Source organism: Bombina bombina, chromosome 3 (assembly GCF_027579735.1).
Source record: "Bombina bombina isolate aBomBom1 chromosome 3, aBomBom1.pri, whole genome shotgun sequence".
NCBI lineage: Eukaryota > Metazoa > Chordata > Amphibia > Anura > Bombinatoridae > Bombina > Bombina bombina.
Genome location: NC_069501.1, coordinates 464,134,837 through 464,156,046, shown reverse-complemented (window position 1 = coordinate 464,156,046; position 21,210 = coordinate 464,134,837). Strand labels below are relative to the sequence as shown.

The following is a 21,210-nucleotide window of genomic DNA, read 5'->3' as shown; positions in this document are numbered from 1 at the left end:
CCTCTGAAGCTCCTATTGAACACATCATACCTCCCTCCTGTGTGGTTGCTCAACTGAATACCACCCTTCTGCAGAGAATGCAACATGCTCAGTCTAGTAAACCTCCTGGAGCCCCCGTGGCCTCCAATATCCTCTTTGTACCTCTAAACTTACGCACCCCTGTGCTAGCCTGGGCTCATGATAGCAAATTCTCAGGACATCCTGGTTCGACTAGGACTTTCAAGCGTCTTTCCCAACATGTATGGTGGCCTACTATGAAATCTGATGCTCAGGATTATGTGAAAGCCTGCACAGCTTGTGCTGCCAACAAAATTCCCTGATCCTTGCCTCCTGGCTTGCTCCAACCATTGTCCATTCCCAAACTACCATGGAGATACACATAACAATGGACTTCATTGTGGACCTTCCTCCTTTTAACCACCATACAGTTATCTGGGTTGTGGTGGATTGCTTTTCCAGACTGGCTCATTTTGTGCCCCTAACCAAACTGCCTTCTGCCCAAGAACTATCATCTCTTTTTCTCTTGCATGTGGTACAGCTTTATGGCATTCCTGTGAATATCGTTTCCGACAGAGGTCCACATTTCATCTCTACCTTCTGGAGAGCCTTCTGCAAGTTGATCGGAACCACTGTTTCTTTGTCTTCTGCCTACCATCCTCAAACCAATAGACTAACTGAAATGGTAAACCAGGATCTTGAAGCCTACCTTAGAGCCTTTGTCAACGCTCGCCATACAAACTGGTCTGAATTAATACCCCTAGCAGAGCTGGCAAGAAACACTCATTGGCACTCTTCTCTTCGATGTACTCAATTTCAAGCTGAGTTTTTTATTATACCACCAGGAGTAATTTTAGTTCCAGCACCTCTCACCCAGACTTGGTATTATCCGACTGAGATGTTCGTGCCTGGGCTGTGAATTCTATTACCTAACTGGAGGGATTATTTTAAACCCATATTGCTGTTTTATCTTCTAAACGTTTGTATGTATTGTGTACTTGCACTTATGTCCTAATAAATTATTCTACACTTGAATTGGGCTGCGCCTGTCTTCTACTCTGTCCTAGTTCCCAAACCAGGATCTTGAAGCCTACCTTAGAGCCTTTGTCAACGCTCGCCATACAAACTGGTCTGAATTAATACCCCTAGCAGAGCTGGCAAGAAACACTCATTGGCACTCTTCTCTTCGATGTACTCAATTTCAAGCTGGAGCAGGGTATCAACCTCGTGTCTTCCCTCTTTCTGCTCATTCCACTGGGGTTCCTGCTGTAGACCGACACGTCACTAGACGCACCACTCATTCGCAACGTATTAGCTCTCAGCTACGTTCAGCTGTCTCTGGATATAAGACGTTTGCTGATCATCATAGAGCTTCTGTACGTGCCATCCCAGTGGGTGAACGTGTTTGGATCTCCACTCGACATATTCATTTATGTCAACCCTGTCACAAATTGGGGCCTAGGTTTATCGGCCCTTACAAGGTCCTGAAAAGACTGTCTCCTGTTGCCTACAAAGTGGCTTTGCCCATAACCCTGCGCATACACCCAGTCTTCCACATTTCACTACTCAATCCTTACATTAAAAATGTATATACCCGGGTCCAAGCTCCTCCTCCTCCGCTCCTGGTCCGTGGTGAACCTGAATATGAGGTAGCTAAGATCCTGGACTCCAGATATAGGCGCAGACAACTGCAGTATCTGATACATTAGAAAGGGTTACTCTGTGGCAGATCGTTTCTGGGTCCCTGCCCGTGATGTGCATGCTCCATCTTTGGTCTCTGGATTCCATGCTGCTCATCCTTCGAGGCCATCTCTGGTTCCCGGAGGGAACCCTTGAGAAGGGGCTATGTCACGCCGCGCCGCTCTAGCCATTGCTAGGGGTGCTGCGTCTCCTTCCCTGCTTGTTGCCATGGGCTGTGTCGAGTCCGGAAGCATGTGGCACCGACGTCATTGCCGCATGCTCCTCTCCGGTCCTGATGCCTGGGCACGAATCCTCCGCCTATTTAAACTCCTTCCTCACAATCTATCACTGCCCAAGTATAGGTGCTACTTTGTGTACTCCTGGGAGTGAAAGATCGTGTTTTTTTATTGCCTTGCTGTGTATGAACCCTGCCTGTCTGACTACTCTGACTGCTATACCCCTGAACTACTGGATCAATACGCTGCTGCTGAACTCTGCTTGTCTGACTACTCTACCTGTTTAACCCCTAAATTGCTGGACTGATATAATGCTTCTGAACCCTGCCTGTCTGACTACTCTACCTGTTTAACCCCTAAATTGCTGGACTGATATATTGCTGCTGAACCCTGCCTGTCTGACTACTCTGCTTCTTAACCCCTGTTATTCTGGATTGCCTCTTTGTTGCCGAACCCTGCCTGACCATTCTAGTGGTGTGCCCTTGGACTGCTTTACCGTTGCCAAACCCTGCCTGCCTGACCATTCCAGTGATTTGCATTGCCCTGTTCTGCCGTTGCCACTGTGGACTGTCCTGCCTGTGGTGAGTGCTGCCCTCCTCATAACTAACTTTCTCTGCTCTGGGATATTCCCTATCATTCCGGCTCGACGACGGGATAACAAGACTACTGGCCGAGTTCGGTCTGATAGAGGGGTATACCACGAGCATTACATATACACAGTCAGTGCACAAGTTACATGCACAATTTCTTTGCACTCAACGAAGTAGAGGTAGGCAGACTTAGTAAGAAAACATCTTTTTATTTATACTTCCATAAAAACACGATTTCAAGTACTTCAAAGCCAAACGCATTTCGTCAGTTACAACAGAACTTTTTCAATGGCTTTTTGATCAGCAGTACCTGCACAGGTAATTTATGGAGGAACAGGTAATTATAATCCCGCCTCCACATTCTTTAACTCCCTAGTGCCTGGATATTGATGATCAAAAATGGTGCCCAGAGTTAATATATAATGCATTTACTTAATTCACTAGTTTCTCAATACTTAAGCATATTAACTATATGTTTATATAATAATAGTAGAGAAACAATTCTTAAGCTTTTCAAACTTTTTTAACATCTTATGAAACATTATTATTGTTAGTCTGCAGTCACAGGTGCCGTGTTGACTCGTCTTTGAACTCAGGCATGAGAAGGCAGCAACCGTGCCGCGGTGAACTGTTGTTTCGAGGACTAACTCGGAAGTTCCGACTAGTGACCTCAGGAGCCTCACTGTGTCTACTTAGTAGTGGAGTGTGGCAGTGTGCTGTGATTTTCTGAGGACCCTGGTCAGTACCACTCTGGCCATGGGTAAGATCTGAGAGAAGCTCAGACTCAGAGTCGGATCATCAGCATCGCTAGAAATGTATCTCCCCTTTAATCCCAGGCTGTTTACACACAATGTATTGCTTTACAGTTGTACGATGGGTTTTGCCACATAATCCTATACCTATGCCTGCAGTAAGAGGAATGAACGAACCCAGTCTCCATTATTATGTCACATAAAGCAGGCATTGCTTCTAATCTTGCATGTTAGAGAGGTGGTCTTACTACCCAGGCAGGAGGGTGAGGGGACAAGGGGCAGGCTAATATTAAACCGTTGCTTCAACTAAAAGTAGAAAAAAGTAAAATCACTGTGTGTAGCGGGGTGGTGCTGCCACCGCAGCAGCCAGGACAATGTGTCTGCTCAGCTGAATAGTTTAATTTTTTGCAGAATGATCTGTAGTGGTCTCTGAACCGTTCAGCAGCATAAGTAAATTATTTGAAAGTTGTATACAGGGCTGAAGTTTTTGTTGAATGTATATATTGCTCCAAATGCCTTTTTTTCACAGAGCACCTGCTAAACTTTGGGAGTAGCATGTAAAAACATAAGAAAAACACTGTACATAAAAAACTAGCAGCTTTAATTTGTTAGGAATATTCCTTCTGCTGTCAGTTAAAATGTTTGCTTCAAGTAAAGTCTGCACACATTACCAGTTGCAGACTGGTGGGGAAGACTTGGTGTGGTTACCTAGGCAATCAGAAAGCATCCCCCTAGTAACAAACGTCAGTTATCAGAGTGCTAATACTTAAAAAAAAAAAATTCATGTGTGTTATGTTGTGCCACTTGTTAAGCCAACACCCCATCCCTGCTCTTGTCCATCACATATCACACTTTTCCTTAGTGGGGGAGGGGTGGGTCCCTCTTTTGCATTTAGAAATGTTGGGAGGTATGTGTCATGTATTTAGTTTTTGCTGCCGCCACCCCATCCCAACCCCTTATTCCCAATAATTGTAGCAAAGGGTTGCCACCTCAGCCACGTTTTCTTGGACAGTTATAAGTTACTCATGCAGCAAGGTCTGCAGAGAGGACCATGTATTGTGCCTCTGCACAACACATAGTGCTGCTGGACAACACTATACATCTTCCTCCCTTCAATATGTGTAACTACAACTGTCCAGGAAAACATGGCTGAGGTGGCAACCCCCATGCATCCCTTAAAGTGATATGAAACCCAAAATTTTAAACAACTTTCGAATTAATCAATTTTTCTTTGTTGTCTTGGTATCTGTGTTTGAAAAGCAAGTTTGAAATATTATACATTAAAGGAAAAATAGCGATTATCACCGTGCATATAGGTGTTAGATATTTGCATTGATATTACCTTATATGCAGAGATTTGTGTATATTCGCTATTGCAATGGACCGGGACTCTCAGTGTTTAGTCCTGTATTGATTATGTTTTTTTTGAAACAGTTTCTATTTGTCGGCAGTTCTCTCAAGAGAAATAAAGGTCAAAGTTCCAATTTTCACTGCCGTATGATGTTGATAAAGGCCCAAGCGGCTGAAACGCGTAGAACTTTGCTCACTGGAAACATTGTTACTTTTGGATACTTTCATTTAAGTCGGATATAGTGCAGTAGGCTGGGTACTTTGAACTAATCATAAGCATGTGCAGTTCTATAAGTATAATTCCTAACCCATGATCTGATCACTATCCTTCTTATATACTAACGCTGTGAAATAAGACAGCGGGGACTCAGTAAACAATCTACCTCTCTTCAACTTTGCTCCGGAACCACTTGGAGGCAACTAACCACAAGGAGAAATCTCCCCACAACAATACAGAGATTTCACTGTCACGCTGACATTCGACACGGCGTATATGATACGCACACAAAGCCATCACAAACATCAGGACACGGACATCATACGGCAGTGAAAATTGGAACTTTGACCTTTATTTCTCTTGAGAGAACTGCCGACAAATAGAAACTGTTTCAAAAAAAACATAATCAATACAGGACTAAACACTGAGAGTCCCGGTCCATTGCAATAGCGAATATACACAAATCTCTGCATATAAGGTAATATCAATGCAAATATCTAACACCTATATGCACGGTGATAATCGCTATTTTTCCTTTAAAGTATAATATTTCAAACCTGTTTAAATTGCTTTTAAATTATTTTGATATATTTGTCAATTGTTTTACGCTACATTTGTATACATTGTATTTAACTATCCATATAGAATAGATGCCGGCATCCATCTTTATTTGTATTTTTAATTCTCATTAAAAAAAAATTAATATGAAACACAATGTTTTTATGAACATCACTATATAAGAAATATTTATAACTCTTAAAGAACATCGATCTTTACACCCTTTTTAAGCTTTAATTTAGCGCTAACCCTAACACACCTTTTTTCATAAATTCTCTTTTTTGATTAGTCAGGAGGTCTAATCATAAACACTGGGTTAAGTTTAAGGGAATTTTGAGTGTAGTATCTTTAAATATAACCCCAAACTTTCATTTTTTGAAAAGCAAGGACATATGCTTAGGAGCCGTCTCACTTCTGGAGCACTATATGGCAGCAATTTTGCAAGAATGTTATCCATTTGCAAGAGCACTAGATGACACTATTTCCTGCCATGTGCACTAGATGACAACACTATTCCTGCCATGTGCACTAGATGACAACACTATTTCTTGCCATGTGCACTAGAGCAGCGGTCGCCAACCAGTGGTCCGTGGACCACTGGTGGTTCACGAGAATATGTTGGTGGTCCTTGACACCATCAAGAAGGAATTCATCTACACTGATGGTGTCACCCCCGTCGTGCTGCAACTTGCGTAGCTAGATTGTATTTTTAACTCCTCTCGCCCATATCGCTGCTCAGAGCAAAATGCTTCCATTCTAAAGTCAGCAGAGGTTGGTATAGTCTTGGCTTGAAATAGTGGAATTAAAGTATATAAAAAAGATTTTGTGTGTGTGTGTGTATATATATATATATACACACACACATATATATATACACACATACATACATATATATATATATATATATATATATATACATATTTCCACTGTGTATCTGCACTCACAATTCAAAGATAGTCAGCAACCAGGGTGCTCAGTCAAAATTTCAATAAGTATCAACAAGTAGGGACTGCACTCACTGGATTCAGTTCAAATAATACCTTATTTATTCAATGGTGACGTTTCGGGGTACGCAAACCCCTTCCTCAGACCAAACACAGTGCACAAGAAACAAAGTGACTTTAAACCCAAATAAACCCCTCCCATCTTACATTCCAAGAAATTGCGCCAAAACCGTATCCATGGAGACCAGGTAGTTACCTGGCAACCATGTTACACATACAATTTAAGGCATTCAAATAACAGTGGTGTGATTATTACTTCCTAACTGTTAATAAGACAAAAAGAAACACCAGTGTGTAAACACTTATGTGTATAAAAACTGTGAAGACATCATGCTTAATATATACCTTTAAAATTCAGTATATCAAATCATATACAATATAGGTAAAATCATTTGAGTAAATATATAAACCCCTCTGCAACAACGTAGCTTATATGTTCAAGTTTACACACTAATCGGTGTATTATTCGGCACCAGATAATGTTAGGCTGTTTAGAAACATAGTTACAGTTTGCGTGGCTAAATGCAATTATTGCAAAGATGAGCTTCATATTTAGTGTTAGAGAGAATAAATGTTATCATTTAATATAGACATTTAACCTTTGCTCAGTGAGTTAGGGATTAGTGGAATGATCATATCGGATTAGGTATAATATTAGTTACTCACTGTATATTATGAATTGCTGCTAATCGTTCACCAGCTGCTGCGCTGTTCAAAGAGTCTATAGTGTGTCAGTTGGGCGCAAGTTACAGACTCAGCCAATCAACGGCTTGTTTAGTCAGCCGCATGGCTCATTAGCATACCGTGACGTCACCGGGCTTTGCAACTAGACTCTGTAGTAGCGTGGCTAATTTGCATATTGAGATCGTACCTGTCAGAGCGTGATTTTCAATACTGTTTACGCTCAGTGTTTATGTGCTTTGTAGTGCTAACGTGGTGTCCTAATGTTGCAAGCGTAGTTCATAAGTTATATGTTGGAGCCCAACATTTACCTTGTATGCCGTATGTGTGATTATAGCGGGACCGATTAGGGACAAAAAACATGTCAAACAGCCCCTGATCTAACAGGGGCTGTTTGACATTTTTTTGTCCAAAAAAGGAGCGTAGAGCATATTTAACGCCACTGCAACTTTCGATACCAGAGTTGCTTACGGACGCGGCCAGCCTCAAAAACGTGCTCGTGCACGATTCCCCCATAGGAAACAATGGGGCTGTTTGAGCTGAAAAAAAACCTAACACCTGCAAAAAAGCCGCGTTCAGCTCCTAACGCAGCCCCATTGTTTCCTATGGGGAAACACTTCCTACGTCTGCACCTAACACTCTAACATGTACTCCGAGTCTAAACACCCCTAACCTTACACTTATTAACCCCTATTCTGCCGCCCCCGCTATCGCTGACCCCTGTATATGATTTTTTAACCCCTAATCTGCCGCTCCGTAAACCGCCGCTACTTACATTATCCCTATGTACCCCTAATCTGCTGCCCCTAACACCGCCGACCCCTATATTATATTTATTAACCCCTAATCTGCCCCCCACAACGTCTCTCCACCTGCCTACACTTATTAACCCCTAATCTGCCGACCGGACCGCACCGCTATTATTATAAAGTTATTAACCCCTAATCCGCCTCACTAACCCTATAATAAATAGTATTAACCCCTAATCTGCCCTCCCTAACATCGCCGACACCTAACTTCAATTATTAACCCCTAATCTGCCGACTGGAGCTCACCGCTATTCTAATAAATGTATTAACCCCTAAAGCTAAGTCTAACCCTAACACCCCCCTAAATTAAATATAATTTTAATCTAACGAAATTAATTAACTCTTATTAAATAAATTATTCCTATTTAAAGCTAAATACTTACCTGTAAAATAAATCCTAATATAGCTACAATATAAATTATAATTATACTAGTACTGAAGCCCGTGTACACGGGCCATTTTTTTCAGAACAGTGGTCCCACCCCTTGCTCTCTCCCCCCTTTCTTTTGCTCTCTCTTCCCCCCTCTCTTTTGCTTTCTTTCCCCCCTCTCTTTTGCTTTCTCTCCCCCCTCTCTTTTGTTCTCTCTCTCCCCTCTTTTGCTCTCTCTCTCCCCTCTTTGGCTCTCTCCATCCTTTCTTTTGCTCTCTCTCCCCCCTCTTTGGCTCTCCCCCCCCCCTTTGGCTCTCCCCCCCCCCCCTCTTTGGCTCTCTCCCCTCTTTTGCTCTCTCTCCTCTTTGGCTCTCTCTCTCCCCTCTTTGGCTCCCCCCCCCTTTGGCTCTCTCTCCCCCCTCTTTGGCTCTCTCTCCCCCCTCTTTGGCTCTCTCTCCCCCCTCTTTGGCTCTCTCTCCTCTTTGGCTCTCTCTCCTCTTTGGCTCTCTCTCCTCTTTGGCTCTCTCTCCCCCCTCTTTGGCTCTCCCCTCCCCTTTGGCTCCCCCCTCCCCTTTGGCTCCCCCCCTCTTTGGCTCCCCCCCCCTCTTTTGCTCTCCCCTCCCCTCTTTGGCTCTCTCCCCCCTCTTTTGTTCTCTCCCCCCTCTTTGGCGCTCTCCCCCTCTTTGGCTCTCTCCCCCCCTCTTTGGCTCTCCCCCCCCTCTTTGGCTCTGCCCCCCCCCCTCTTTGGCTCTCTTTCCCCCCTCTTTGTCTCTCTCCCCGCTTTTGCTCTCCTCTTTGGCTCTCTTTCCTCTTTGGCTCTCTCTCTCCCCCCTCTTTGGCTCTCCCCCCCTTTAGCTCTCTCCCCCCCCCCCTCTTTGGCTCTCTCTCCCCCCTCTTTGGCTCTCTCTCCCCCCTCTTTGGCTCTCTCTCCTTTTTGGCTCTTTTTCCTCTTTGGCTCTCTATCTCCCCCCTCTTTGGCTCTCCCCCCTTCTCTTTGGCTCTCTTCCCCCCCTTCTCTTTGGCTCTCTCTCCCCCCCCCCCCTTCTCTTTGGCTCTCTCCCCCCCCCCTTCTCTTTGGCTCTCTGCCCCCCCCTTCTCTTTGGCTCTCTGCCCCCCCCCTTCTCTTTGGCTCTCTGCCCCCCCTTCTCTTTGGCTCTCTGCCCCCCCCTTCTCTTTGGCTCTCTGCCCCCCCCTTCTCTTTGGCTCTCTGCCCTCCCCTTCTCTTTGGCTCTCTGCCCCCCCTTCTCTTTGGCTCTCTGCCCCCCCTTCTCTTTGGCTCTCTGCCCCCCCCTTCTCTTTGGCTCTCTGCCCCCCCCTTCTCTTTGGCTCTCTGCCCCCCCCCTTCTCTTTGGCTCTCTGCCCCCCCTTCTCTTTGGCTCTCTGCCCCCCCTTCTCTTTGGCTCTCTGCCCCCCCCCTTCTCTTTGGCTCTCTGCCCCCCCCCCTTCTCTTTGGCTCTCTGCCCCCCCTTCTCTTGGCTCTCTGCCCCCCCCTTCTCTTTGGCTCTCTGCCCCCCCTTCTCTTTGGCTCTCTGCCCCCCCCTTCTCTTTGGCTCTCTGCCCCCCCCTTCTCTTTGGCTCTCTGCCCCCCCCCCCTCCTGCTCCCTCTCTGGCTCTGTCTTCGCGGGACCCCGCCCGGCCACGCCCCTCACGATGCCCGGTCACGCCCCTTGCGACGCCGGCCACGCCCCTCGCGACGCTCCCGTCGGCCACAAACAGTTGTGAGGTCTGGGGAGCGCGTTGCCGCTTCTCACGCAGCAGACCTCACAGCTGTTGAGTAGCTCGCGCTCCCTATCTCACAGCTGCTTGTATGCTGTGTACCTCGCGCTCCCAATCTGTCAGCTGTCAGCTATGCCGAGGTGCGCGAGAATAGAATCTAAGGCCAAGTGTTTGTCTGTACTGCGCATGACGGCTTCAGACAAACACTTGTCTTTTATAATATAGGATTATAGCTATTTTAGGATTAATATTTATTTTACAGGTAACTTTGTATTTATTTTAACCAGGTACAATAGCTATTAAATAGTTAAGAACTATTTAATAGCTAAAATAGTTAAAATAATTACAAATTTACTGTAAAATAAATCCTAACCTAAGTTACAATTAAACCTAAACACTACACTATCAATAAATAAATTAAATACAATTCCTACAAATAACTACAATGAAATAAACTAACTAAAGTACAAAAAATAAAAAAGAACTAAGTTACAAAAAATAAAAAAATATTTACAAACATAAGAAAAATATTACAACAAGTTTAAACTAATTACACCTACTCTAAGCCCCCTAATAAAATAACTAAGCCCCCCAAAATAAAAAAATGCCCTACCCTATTCTAAATTACTAAAGTTCAAAGCTCTTTTACCTTACCAGCCCTGAACAGGGCCCTTTGCGGGGCATGCCCCAAGAAGTTCAGCTCTTTTGCCTGTAAAAAAAAACATACAATACCCCCCCCAACATTACAACCCACCACCCACATACCCCTAATCTAACCCAAACCCCCCTTAAATAAACCTAACACTAAGCCCCTGAAGATCTTCCTACCTTATCTTCACCATACCAGGTTCACCGATCGATCCAGAAGAGCTCCTCCGATGTCCCTGATCCAAGCCCAAGCGGGGGGCTGAAGAGGTCCATGATCCGGCTGAAGTCTTCATCAAGCGGGAGCTGAGAGGTCCATGATCCGGATGAAGTCTTCTATCAACTGCATCTTCAATCTTCTTTCTTCGGGAGCCATCATCTTCCATCCGACGCGGAACATCCTCTTCTCCCGACGCCTACTAGCCGAATAACGGTTCCTTTAAATGACGTCATCCAAGATGGCGTCCCTCGAATTCCGATTGGCTGATAGGATTCTATCAGCCAATCGGAATTAAGGTAGGAATATTCTGATTGGCTGATGGAATCAGCCAATCAGAATCAAGTTCAATCCGATTGGCTGATCCAATCAGCCAATCAGATTGAGCTCGCATTCTATTGGCTGATCGGAACAGCCAATAGAATGCGAGCTCAATCTGATTGGCTGATTCCATCAGCCAATCAGGAATATTCCTACCTTAATTCCGATTGGCTGATAGAATCCTATCAGCCAATCGGAATTCGAGGGACGCCATCTTGGATGACGTCATTTAAAGGAACCGTCATTCGTCGTTCAGTTGTCGGCCAGGATGGATGTTCCGCGTCTGAGGTCTTCAGGATGCTGCCGCTCCGCTCCGGATGGATGCGATAGAAGATGCCTCTTGGATGAAGACTTCAATCGGATGGAAGACCTCTTCTGCCCCACTTGGATGAAGACTTCTACCGGATGGAGGACCTCTTCAGCTCCCGCTTGGATGAAGACTTCAGCCGGATCATGGACCTCTTCAGCCCCCGCTTGGGCTTGGGATCAGGACATCGGAGGAGCTCTTCTGGATCGATTGGGTGAACCTGGTATGGTGAAGATAAGGTAGGAAGATCTTCAGGGGCTTAGTGTTAGGTTTATTTAAGGGGGGTTTGGGTTAGATTAGGGGTAGGGTGGGTGGTGGGTTGTAATGTTGGGGGGGGGGGTATTGTATGTTTTTTTTTACAGGCCAAAAGAGCTGAACTTCTTGGGGCATGCCCCGCAAAGGCCCTGTTCAGGGCTGGTAAAGTAAAAGAGCTTTGAACTTTAGTAATTTAGAATAGGGTAGGGCATTTTTTTTATTTTGGGGGGCTTTGTTATTTTATTAGGGGGCTTAGAGTAGGTGTAATTAGTTTAAAATTGTTTGTAATATTTTTCTTATGTTTGTAAATATTTTTTTATTTTTGTAACTTAGTGCTTTTTTATTTTTTGTACTTTAGTTTATTTCCATTGTAGTTATTTGTAGGAATTGTATTTAATTTATTTATTGATAGTGTAGTGTTAGGTTTAATTGTAGGTAATTGTAGGTATTTTATTTAATTAATTTATTGATAGTGTAGTGTTAGGTTAATTATAACTTAGGTTAGGATTTATTTTACAGGTAATTTTTGTATTATTTTAACTAGGTAGCTATTAAATAGTTCTTAACTATTTAATAGCTATTGTACCTGGTTAAAATAAATACAAAGTTACCTGTAAAATAAATATAAATCCTAAAATAGCTATAATATAATTATAATTTATATTGTAGCTATATTAGGATTTATTTTACAGGTAAGTATTTAGCTTTAATAGGAATAATTTATTTAATAAGAGTTAATTAATTTCATTAGATTTAAATTATATTTAAGGTGTTAGTGTTTAGGGTTAGACTTAGCTTTAGGGGTGTTAATGCATTTATTAGAATAGCGGAGCGGTCCGGTCGGCAGATTAGGGGTTAATAAGTGTAGCAGGTGGAGGCGACGTTGAGGGCGAAAGATTAGGGGGTTAATAAATATAATATAGGGGTCGGCGGTGTTAGGGGCAGCAGATAGGGGTACATAGCTATAATGTAGGTGGCGGCGCTTTGCGGTCGGCAGATAGGGGTTAATTATTGTAGGTAGCTGGCGGCGGCGACGTTGTGGGGGGCAGGTTAGGGGTTAATAATATAATACAGGGGTCGGCGGTGTTAGGGGCAGCAGATTAGGGGTACATAAGTATAACGTAGGTGAGCGGTCGGCAGATTAGGGGTTAAAAAAGGTAATCGAGTGGCGGCGATGTGGGGGGACCTCGGTTTAGGGGTACATAGGTAGTTTATGGGTGTTAGTGTACTTTAGAGCACAGTAGTTAAGAGCTTTATGAACCGGCGTTAGCCAGAAAGCTCTTAACTACTGACTTTTTTCTGCGGCTGGAGTTTTGTCGTTAGAATTCTAACGCTCACTTCAGACACGACTCTAAATACCCGGAGTTAGAAAGATCCCATTGAAAATATAGGATACGCAAATTACGTAAGGGGATCTGCGGTATGGAAAAGTCGCGGCTGAAAGTGAGCGTTTAGACCCTTTTTTGAGTGACTTCCAAATACCGGCGGTAGCCTAAAACCAGCGTTAGGAGCCTCTAACGCTGGTTTTCACGGCTACCGCCAACTCCAAATCTAGGCCTTTGTTTCTTGTGCACTGTGTTTGGTCTGAGGAAGGGGTTTGCGCTACCCGAAACGTCACTATTGTATATATATATATATATACATATACAGTATATATTATATATATACACACACACACATATACATACACACATATATATATATACATACATACAATATACACACACATATATAAATATATATATACATATATATATATATACATACACACACACACATATACACACACACATTATAGAGGTACCTTTTTAAAAAAGCATGAGTGTTTTTTGGTGTTTGTAGATGTGCAACAGATTTTGGGGGTTAAAGTTAGAAAAAGTGTGTTTTTTTCCATTTTTCCATTATATTTTTTTTTAGTTACAAGATATGATGAAAATAATGGTATCTTTAGAAATTCCATTTAATGGTGAGAAAAAACGGTATATAATATGTGTGGGTACAGTAAATGAGTAAGATAAAAATTACAGCTAAACACAAACACAGCAGAAAGGGGTTAAATTGCTAATGTAACATTTGGAGAACTGGTAAACAAACCACGCTCCCTAAGTACTCTTGCCTAGGAAGAGGCCTAGTTGACTTACTCAACCAATCTATGCTATATTCATTTGTTAATTAGTTTTTGGGGTATTTGTTTAAAATTGTTTTGATAACGCGATTTTTTTTCTATTTGTATCTGTTTGATAATCTGAATAATATTTGCATGTTGGAATTATAACATATAAGAATGGGACAGCATCGCTACCCTCTTCTCCCTTATACCTATTCAAAAATGGACGCCTAGACTTCGGAGAGCGCTAGATACCACGCCCCTTTACCCAAGTTCTACGGGATACTGGAAGTACTGATCACATACGTATTTCTTTTTCCGGTCTTCTGAGCGCTAACACAAGGCAGCAGACATGGCGTACCGCGGCGCGCCAGGCCCGAAAGTACAGAAAGTGATGGTGCAGCCCATCGTATCCTTTTCACGCCGCCTCGTTTAGTGCATAGGATAGCTGGGATGGGTTTTGTGCGGGTGGGAGGAAAATATACGTTGTATCGCACATGCTTATGTCTTCTGTAAAATGAATGCACAGGGTAAATTTTCTTTTGTTACCACGCCACTCTTTGTAAATATTCCATTGCTTTCCTAAGCACACTTATAGCCCACTCCTAAGGTTTCTATAGGATCCATGTTTTTAGGTTTAACATGGTCTGTTTGCTCTATCAGTTGACTGAGTTTTGTTGTGATTGCTGGTTAATGTGTTTTACCCTCTAAGGAGCAGGCATTCTGTTTATACGTAGTGCTTTTATTTATTTATATTCGTGCTTAAATATGCGATTTTTTTCCTTAATGAATCTTTTCAGAACCTCATTTTCAGATATCTCCAGAATGTGAGTATTTTAATTCTTTTTGTTTCTACCTTTAAAAAAAAAAATCAGAAAATGCATTTTGTGTTATGTTTTTCACATGTTCTTTAAAAACATTCCTGAACTTTTTTTTTTTTTTTTTTCCTCTCACATCAGAGGTCACGAATCCAGGTGTGGCTTTATGAGCAAGTGAACATGCGTATAGAAGGCTGCATCATTGTAAGTATCAAAGCTGCATTTGTTTTCCAGTCTTGTCTTTAAAAAAAAATTAGATATAGGCAGGCTGCAACTATTTTCATAATCTATTAATCGTCGCCGATTATTTTTTGACTAATCGGATAAAAAAAAATTCCTATATTTAAAATGAAATCCACAGTACTGAGTTATAAATGTAAACTTCAGACTAAAACTTTACAACTATACATTAACACAACTGTTGGTCCAATTAAAAAAAAAAAAAAAAAAAAAAGCAGCAGAACACTTCTTTATAATTAAGCAAAACAAAACTCACAAACTGTTTGAAAAGAGGTAGAACTAGTAGAGGTAACATTCTGTTCACTCTTTCAGAAACTTTGCTTTGAAATGCAAAAATGTCGACATTGCTCCTGACTGACGCTGGCTCTCTTTTTTGCAAGCTATTTTGCCTGCAGCAGAGAAGAGGTGCTCAGATGGTGTTGAGGTGCCTGAGATTCTTAAGTAGGGTTTTGCCAAATTTTACCAAGTTTGGCTTATCTTTGTTTAGCTCCACCAATGCCGAGGGGGCCTTTTACAAAAAGCAAGCCCTAGATTCGTTATGAAATAAAAATATCTTGAATATCTATATGCAATGGTAAACAACCAGCTATAAGGTTAGGGGAAAAAATATCTAGTCCACTCTTAAAATAACAGATATACACTTAGAGGTTGAATTTGGTACAATATTCCAATAAAAAAAAAAGGGTTAAAGACTATATCAGTAATAGGACACAGCCTTATACATTTATCTATAGAGTGCATATAATCAGCAATAGCAAGCGATCCAATAAAAATGGTGCAAATAGGTAAATAGTGCCATCAATTCATATGACAAATGCCATCAATCTAGGGCTAGGTCGTAAATAACAAGCTCAGCGCTATATCATGCAAAGCATAGTCCCAAATCACCTGATTTAATATAAACAATCCAAATGACTCCTATTTTTATTTCTAGGTTGCACATAAGCCAGGAGTAGTTGTAAACTTAAAAAGAAACTTAGTGTCCTGAAAAAGTAAAATGTTTGGAGGCGTCCTTAGGCTAAGGGGCATAACCATAAAACCACAATACATATGGAGGAGATAATTGGAGGTAAAGCAGCTGGTGCTGTGCACAGACCAACTAATTGATTATGAGATTCGTTGACAACCATTTTCATTATCTATTTTGCCAATTAGTTGTTGCAGCTCATATATATATATATTTGCTCTGTCTGCAATTTTAATTTTCTTCAGTAAGTAACATTCGCATAATACAATATATGTCCTTTATTTGCATGTTTTCCTCCTTGAAAAAGAAAAGCCTTTCTGAAAACATTACCCTAGCATGTGCATTCGGAGGTTTGTGTATCTCTGAATGCGGAAGAAGTGCATTCTTTTGTGCCGCTCAGCTATTTTTATTGCCAAATTCATTCTTGTGCAACAGCCCCATCTCTAGGCAGGTTATACCCTCCTGCTGTTAATAATTTTTTTGCTTGACTTTTGCAAGTTATGGCAACAGTATACAAAAATTGTGCCAAAATCATATGCGGTTATCATAGGCAAAGCTTTATACGTATGCTTTTCACTCTATATAACTACATAATATAATATCGGCATGGGGTGGAGTGTTTAGATATGGTTATATAACATGTATTGTCATTTGTATGTAACTGTTGTTCAAAGTATACATGACTGCTTTATGATAGAGTATCTCTGAGCATGCTCCTCAGCTTTACCCATACATAAGTTAAGAATGGCAACACACTTCATGTGACTCTTTTGCTTTAAATTCTCTTCTGTTAATTTCCTTTTCTTTTAATCTCAGGATCATGAAACAGTGTCTAGTTTTTACTATAATGAAGTTTAACTAATGGAACGTCCTAGACGTTTGGTTGTAATGAAGCTATAGCAGCTTGTTAACTGGGATCGTGGGCTGGAAGGCGTGCCTAGCGTCATAGGCCCATCTTCTCCACTAAACCCACCCCCCCGACTGATCCCAGTATTGAAATTGCATGATTTCAGTTTTTACTTATGTTTACATTAGAAACTGTGTTCAGATTGTAGACGTAAGTACCATCAGGAATGGTTAAACAGGTCTTGCTTTTGTGAAAAGATTTGGTTTGTCTCAGGCCAAAAAAAAATCTCTAACCTGCTAATGCTGCAAAGCAAGTAACTGTTCTAGGCAAGTTGCAGCTGTTTTGAAAACCTAGTTTACAGATTCCCCTGTCTGTTTTTTTTTCACAGAGCAATAGATGTGGGTATTCGGCAGGTTTCGTTCACTGCTGTATGTTGGAAGTAGTTATTTTCAGTGTTCGGCTCTTTTCAGAGCTGACTATCATATTCTGCAAGTGAAACACATGCAGATCTGTACAAAACCAGATCTTAGTGTTTTTTACTTTCATAAGTGAATATTCGGGAATGAATGAAACTGCTTTGTAGATGTGTGTTATTCAGCAATGTAGTTATCCACTTTGGCAATATGTTGTATATTTGGTTTAACGCACACACACGTCATAGAGGAAATAGATTAAGAATCTCAGCGAGTGCAATAGTTAGGGAATTGCTATCCTTAGATTAGGGGAAAATGCCAATTCCTTTTGATGGCTTAGCCTCATTTAGAACAATATTGGTAACCTTTACAATGTCTAAGCAGACTGAATGTAATATACATATACTAGTCCTAAAGCCCGTGTACACGAGCCATTTTTGCAGTACAGCAGTCCCATCTCTATTGCGTGCTCTTCCCTCTGTTGCGCACTCTCACAAGACCACGCCCCGGCCCTGCCGATCAGGTTAGTTTGTAACTTTCCAATATACATGCTATCTAGTTTGCTTCATTCTCTTGGTATCTTTTGAAGGAAACGCAATGCACTCCTGGTGCTATCTGAACACATCGGGGTGAGCAAATGACCACTCATATGTGCAGCCACCAATTGGCAGCTTACTCACAGTAGGGCATTGTTGCTCCTGAGCCTACCTAAATATGCTTTTTAAAAGGATACCAAGAGGATGAAGCAATCAGATTTTTAAAAATGTATTCTGAAAAGTTAATGAAAATTTGCAAGCTCTATCTGAATTCTGTAAGTTAAATTTTTACTGTCCCTTTAAGAATGTTATACATTGGTCAAACACTGCTGCCATCTAGTGCTCATAAGTGTGTAACATTATTGCTGATATAAACTATACGTAAATGAAAAATGCAAGTCCCCTTGAAGTGAGTTTTTTTTTTTTTTTTTTTTTTTTTTAAATCTCTATGTATAGCAAATGACTCACTTTCTCCCCCCTCAGGGTTTTGATGAATATATGAATTTAGTACTGGATGATGCAGAGGAAATTCACATGAAAACAAAGTATCGTAAACCTCTTGTTGAGTATCTGAAACTTTTTTTTTTTTTGCTATGTTCTGTCAAAGAGTAGGTCTGGAGGTAAACCAGTTTTTATTTATATAATGCACATGCATGTATAAGTGAAGAGCTATATCTTAATGTGCAAGAGATAATACTTGACATGGAGTGTTGTAGTGCTGGTGTGTGTGTAACACATGTATGTATATATATATATCGGTCTGCCATCACCATGAGAATATATTTCTTTGTTAATTTATACAATGAAATTTAATTAACAAACCTTTGTGATACTGTTATTCGGGCATCCAAGCACATATGATCTGGGTTGTATTAGTCTTTAACAATGAATACCAGATATTAATTAGTTGGTTTTTTTTAAAGGACATTAGTTTAATTATTTTTAGTAATCATGTTAAAGGGGCTTAGTTGAAGCAATTTGAGAACAAGTTGTTCTTGTAAGTGCTTAAAAACATTCCCAGCTACAAAATTTGTAGGGAAGTTAAATATTTCTAATGGAGCATTATAATGCACAAATATATTAGAACTGACTGGTCTTGCTTTAGATGAAGTGATCACACTGTCAGGTCAGTATCAAGTTAATATTATGGAATAGAACAGCATTTGTATCCTCAATTCAAGCCCAGCTGAACCAGGAATGTCTTGCTCCAGTAAACAAAAGCACTGTGAAATACAGCCAAAGTGCGGGCTTCATTAGAGATTAGCAGTCTATCTTCTTGTATGGACCAAATACAGCCATTTTACAGTGGAAAACTGAGGGAGATAAATTATTCTGTTTTACTGATGAATCAAAATGTGAAATGTTTTGTTTATAATCAGAGTTCATGTGCAGAGACAGCAGCATGAGATGCTTGTCACAATGTGTGAAACCTACACTTTTAAATATGAAATTCAGGTGTGGGTGTGTTCTGGTGTTAGTGACTTGCTCAAGATCAATTACCCTTCTAGCTTAGTTGTGGTGGGAGCGGATTGCTTTTCAGTAAGACAGTGAATCCTATACACACATCAAAGCTGTGCCAGGTATGTATAAAATCCAAAGAGCAGAGAGGTTATCTGCATAAATTTCCCTTCACAATCACTGGACCTCAACTTTATTATCTTTGGAACATTTTTAAAGGGAGAAGGTGAAAAACACTGACTCTAGACAGTGTCCTGGATGCTAAAGGAGTGTCAGAATAATGTGGGACTGTAAAATTCTGCACAAATTTGTATATTCCAAACAACGCTGACATGGCCATGCCAAATATTTTCAGGATGACATTTTAGTTTGAGACATATTGTGTGTATGTCCATAAAAAAGCTGAAGTAAAAGCGGTTGAGTGGAAACACAATAGGTTTATTTACATACATACCCTACCTTCACTGACTCCTAAAGTAGCTGGCTTCTTGGGTTGATTAAAAATAAATGATTTAATCTTTCATGACAGTGCAGAACTTAAAGGGGTGGTACATTAAAGGGACATGAAATCCAAAATTTGTCCTTTATGATTCCGTTGGAGCATGCAATTTTAAACAACTTTCTAATTTACTTTATCAAAATTGCTTCATTATAAATTTTTTTTTTTTTCCCTTTGTTGGTGCATCAATGCGCTACTGGAAGGCTGAATACTACATTGGGTGAACCAATAACAAGAGGCATGTTTGTGCAGCCACCAATCAGCAGCTAACTCCCAGTAATGCATACTGATCCTATGTGTGCTTTTGAGGTAAAGGGTACTAAGCCAATTAGATAATATATGTACATGGAAGTTGATTAAATTGAAAGCTGTATCTGATTGAAAAAAATTTAGCTTTGCCTTAAGCTTAAAGAATTTTTTTTTTTCCATTTGGTAATCTTTACAAATAACATCTATTTATTTTATTTACACAATTTCAGATGTTAGATATAAAAGCAAGATGTTCTAACATTTTTTTTTTTTTTTGTTAGCATAAACATTTGCATAAAGTAACATGGTTCATGATACCTTGCTGTCGAAGCTTAGGCCTGCTATATAGACTAAGGATTTTTTCTTTGTTTGTGTGGATCTTATATGTATTTATCTTTTCCTTTTTATAGGTCGCATCATGTTAAAAGGAGACAACATCACATTGCTTCAGAGTGTCATAAATTAACCTCACTGGTTGTTGTGTAGAAAACCTCACCAGTCTGAGTGTTTGGTTCTTTTTGTTTTTTTTGTTTTGTTTTTTTAATACTATGTGGAATGTTCAAAAGCAATTTTGTTTTAGGAGATCTTATAATATAGACTGTTAATTGTGTTGTGCTACTGAGAACTTTTAGTAGCTTTCAATAAATGTCTTTTTTGATAAATACTTTCTGGTACTCAACTGTGTCCTATATATCTATACCAGAGATTTGCAGACCTTGCTATGTATATTGTGGATTCTTTCTCCAAGGTATTTAATATTCTTGACACACTGCGTTCTTGAAGAATTATGGGGAAAACCTTATAAAGTTAAAAGGGACAGTTTACTCAAATGTTCTACGCTTTAATTTGTTCCCCAATTATCCACTTTACCTGCTGAAGTGTGGCTTCAAAACACATCAGCCAATTCATATACACTAACCTTAAAAAGCTAATTATCATACATTTTATACTCGGGCAACTGGTATAAAAAAGTATTGAGGAACACATTAAGGGGAAAAACTATTTTACAGTATACTGTCCCTTTTTAAAGAGCCACTCGATACAGGAGGACTTGCATATTGACAAATGCATAACAAGACAATGCAGTTAGTCTGAACTTCAATGATTATTAGATTTTTTTTTTTTCTGACAATTTCAGAGTTGTCTGTTTCATGGGACAGCCATCAGGGCCAATCACAAATGGCATATAGGATATATTCTGTGAATACTATGGATGCACCGAAATGGGGGCCTATCCCATTCGGGATGCCGAAAGAGGGGCAAACCGGACGAAAATTGCATGCTCTCTGCCCCACAACCTACACTTACTGGCCGCTGCTTACTGCATCCACCCGCACCTAAAATTAAGGCCGGTGCAGGCTAGAGGCCTTC

General features: G+C 40.9%; 1 protein-coding gene across 1 annotated transcript; it reads left to right on the top strand.

The window, feature by feature from the left end:
- Positions 1-14,121: 14,121 nt before the first annotated feature.
- SNRPE (small nuclear ribonucleoprotein polypeptide E) lies at positions 14,122-20,503 on the top strand. Its single transcript, XM_053706714.1, has 5 exons — positions 14,122-14,221; positions 14,613-14,639; positions 14,772-14,834; positions 18,117-18,195; positions 20,250-20,503. The coding sequence occupies exons 1-5, from the start codon at positions 14,165-14,167 to the stop codon at positions 20,303-20,305; spliced, it is 282 nt and encodes a 93-aa protein (XP_053562689.1). The 5' UTR covers positions 14,122-14,164; the 3' UTR covers positions 20,306-20,503.
- Positions 20,504-21,210: the final 707 nt, after the last annotated feature.

Excerpts from the sequence above, each read along its gene's own strand:
- SNRPE (XM_053706714.1), top strand. The coding sequence starts at position 14,165 with ATGGCGTACCGCGGCGCGCCAGGCCCGAAAGTACAGAAAGTGATGGTG. Across the intron at positions 14,222-14,612 it reads AAGTGATGGTGCAGCCCATC|AACCTCATTTTCAGATATCT; the intron begins GTATCCTTTTCA and ends GAATCTTTTCAG. Across the intron at positions 14,640-14,771 it reads TTTTCAGATATCTCCAGAAT|AGGTCACGAATCCAGGTGTG; the intron begins GTGAGTATTTTA and ends CTCTCACATCAG.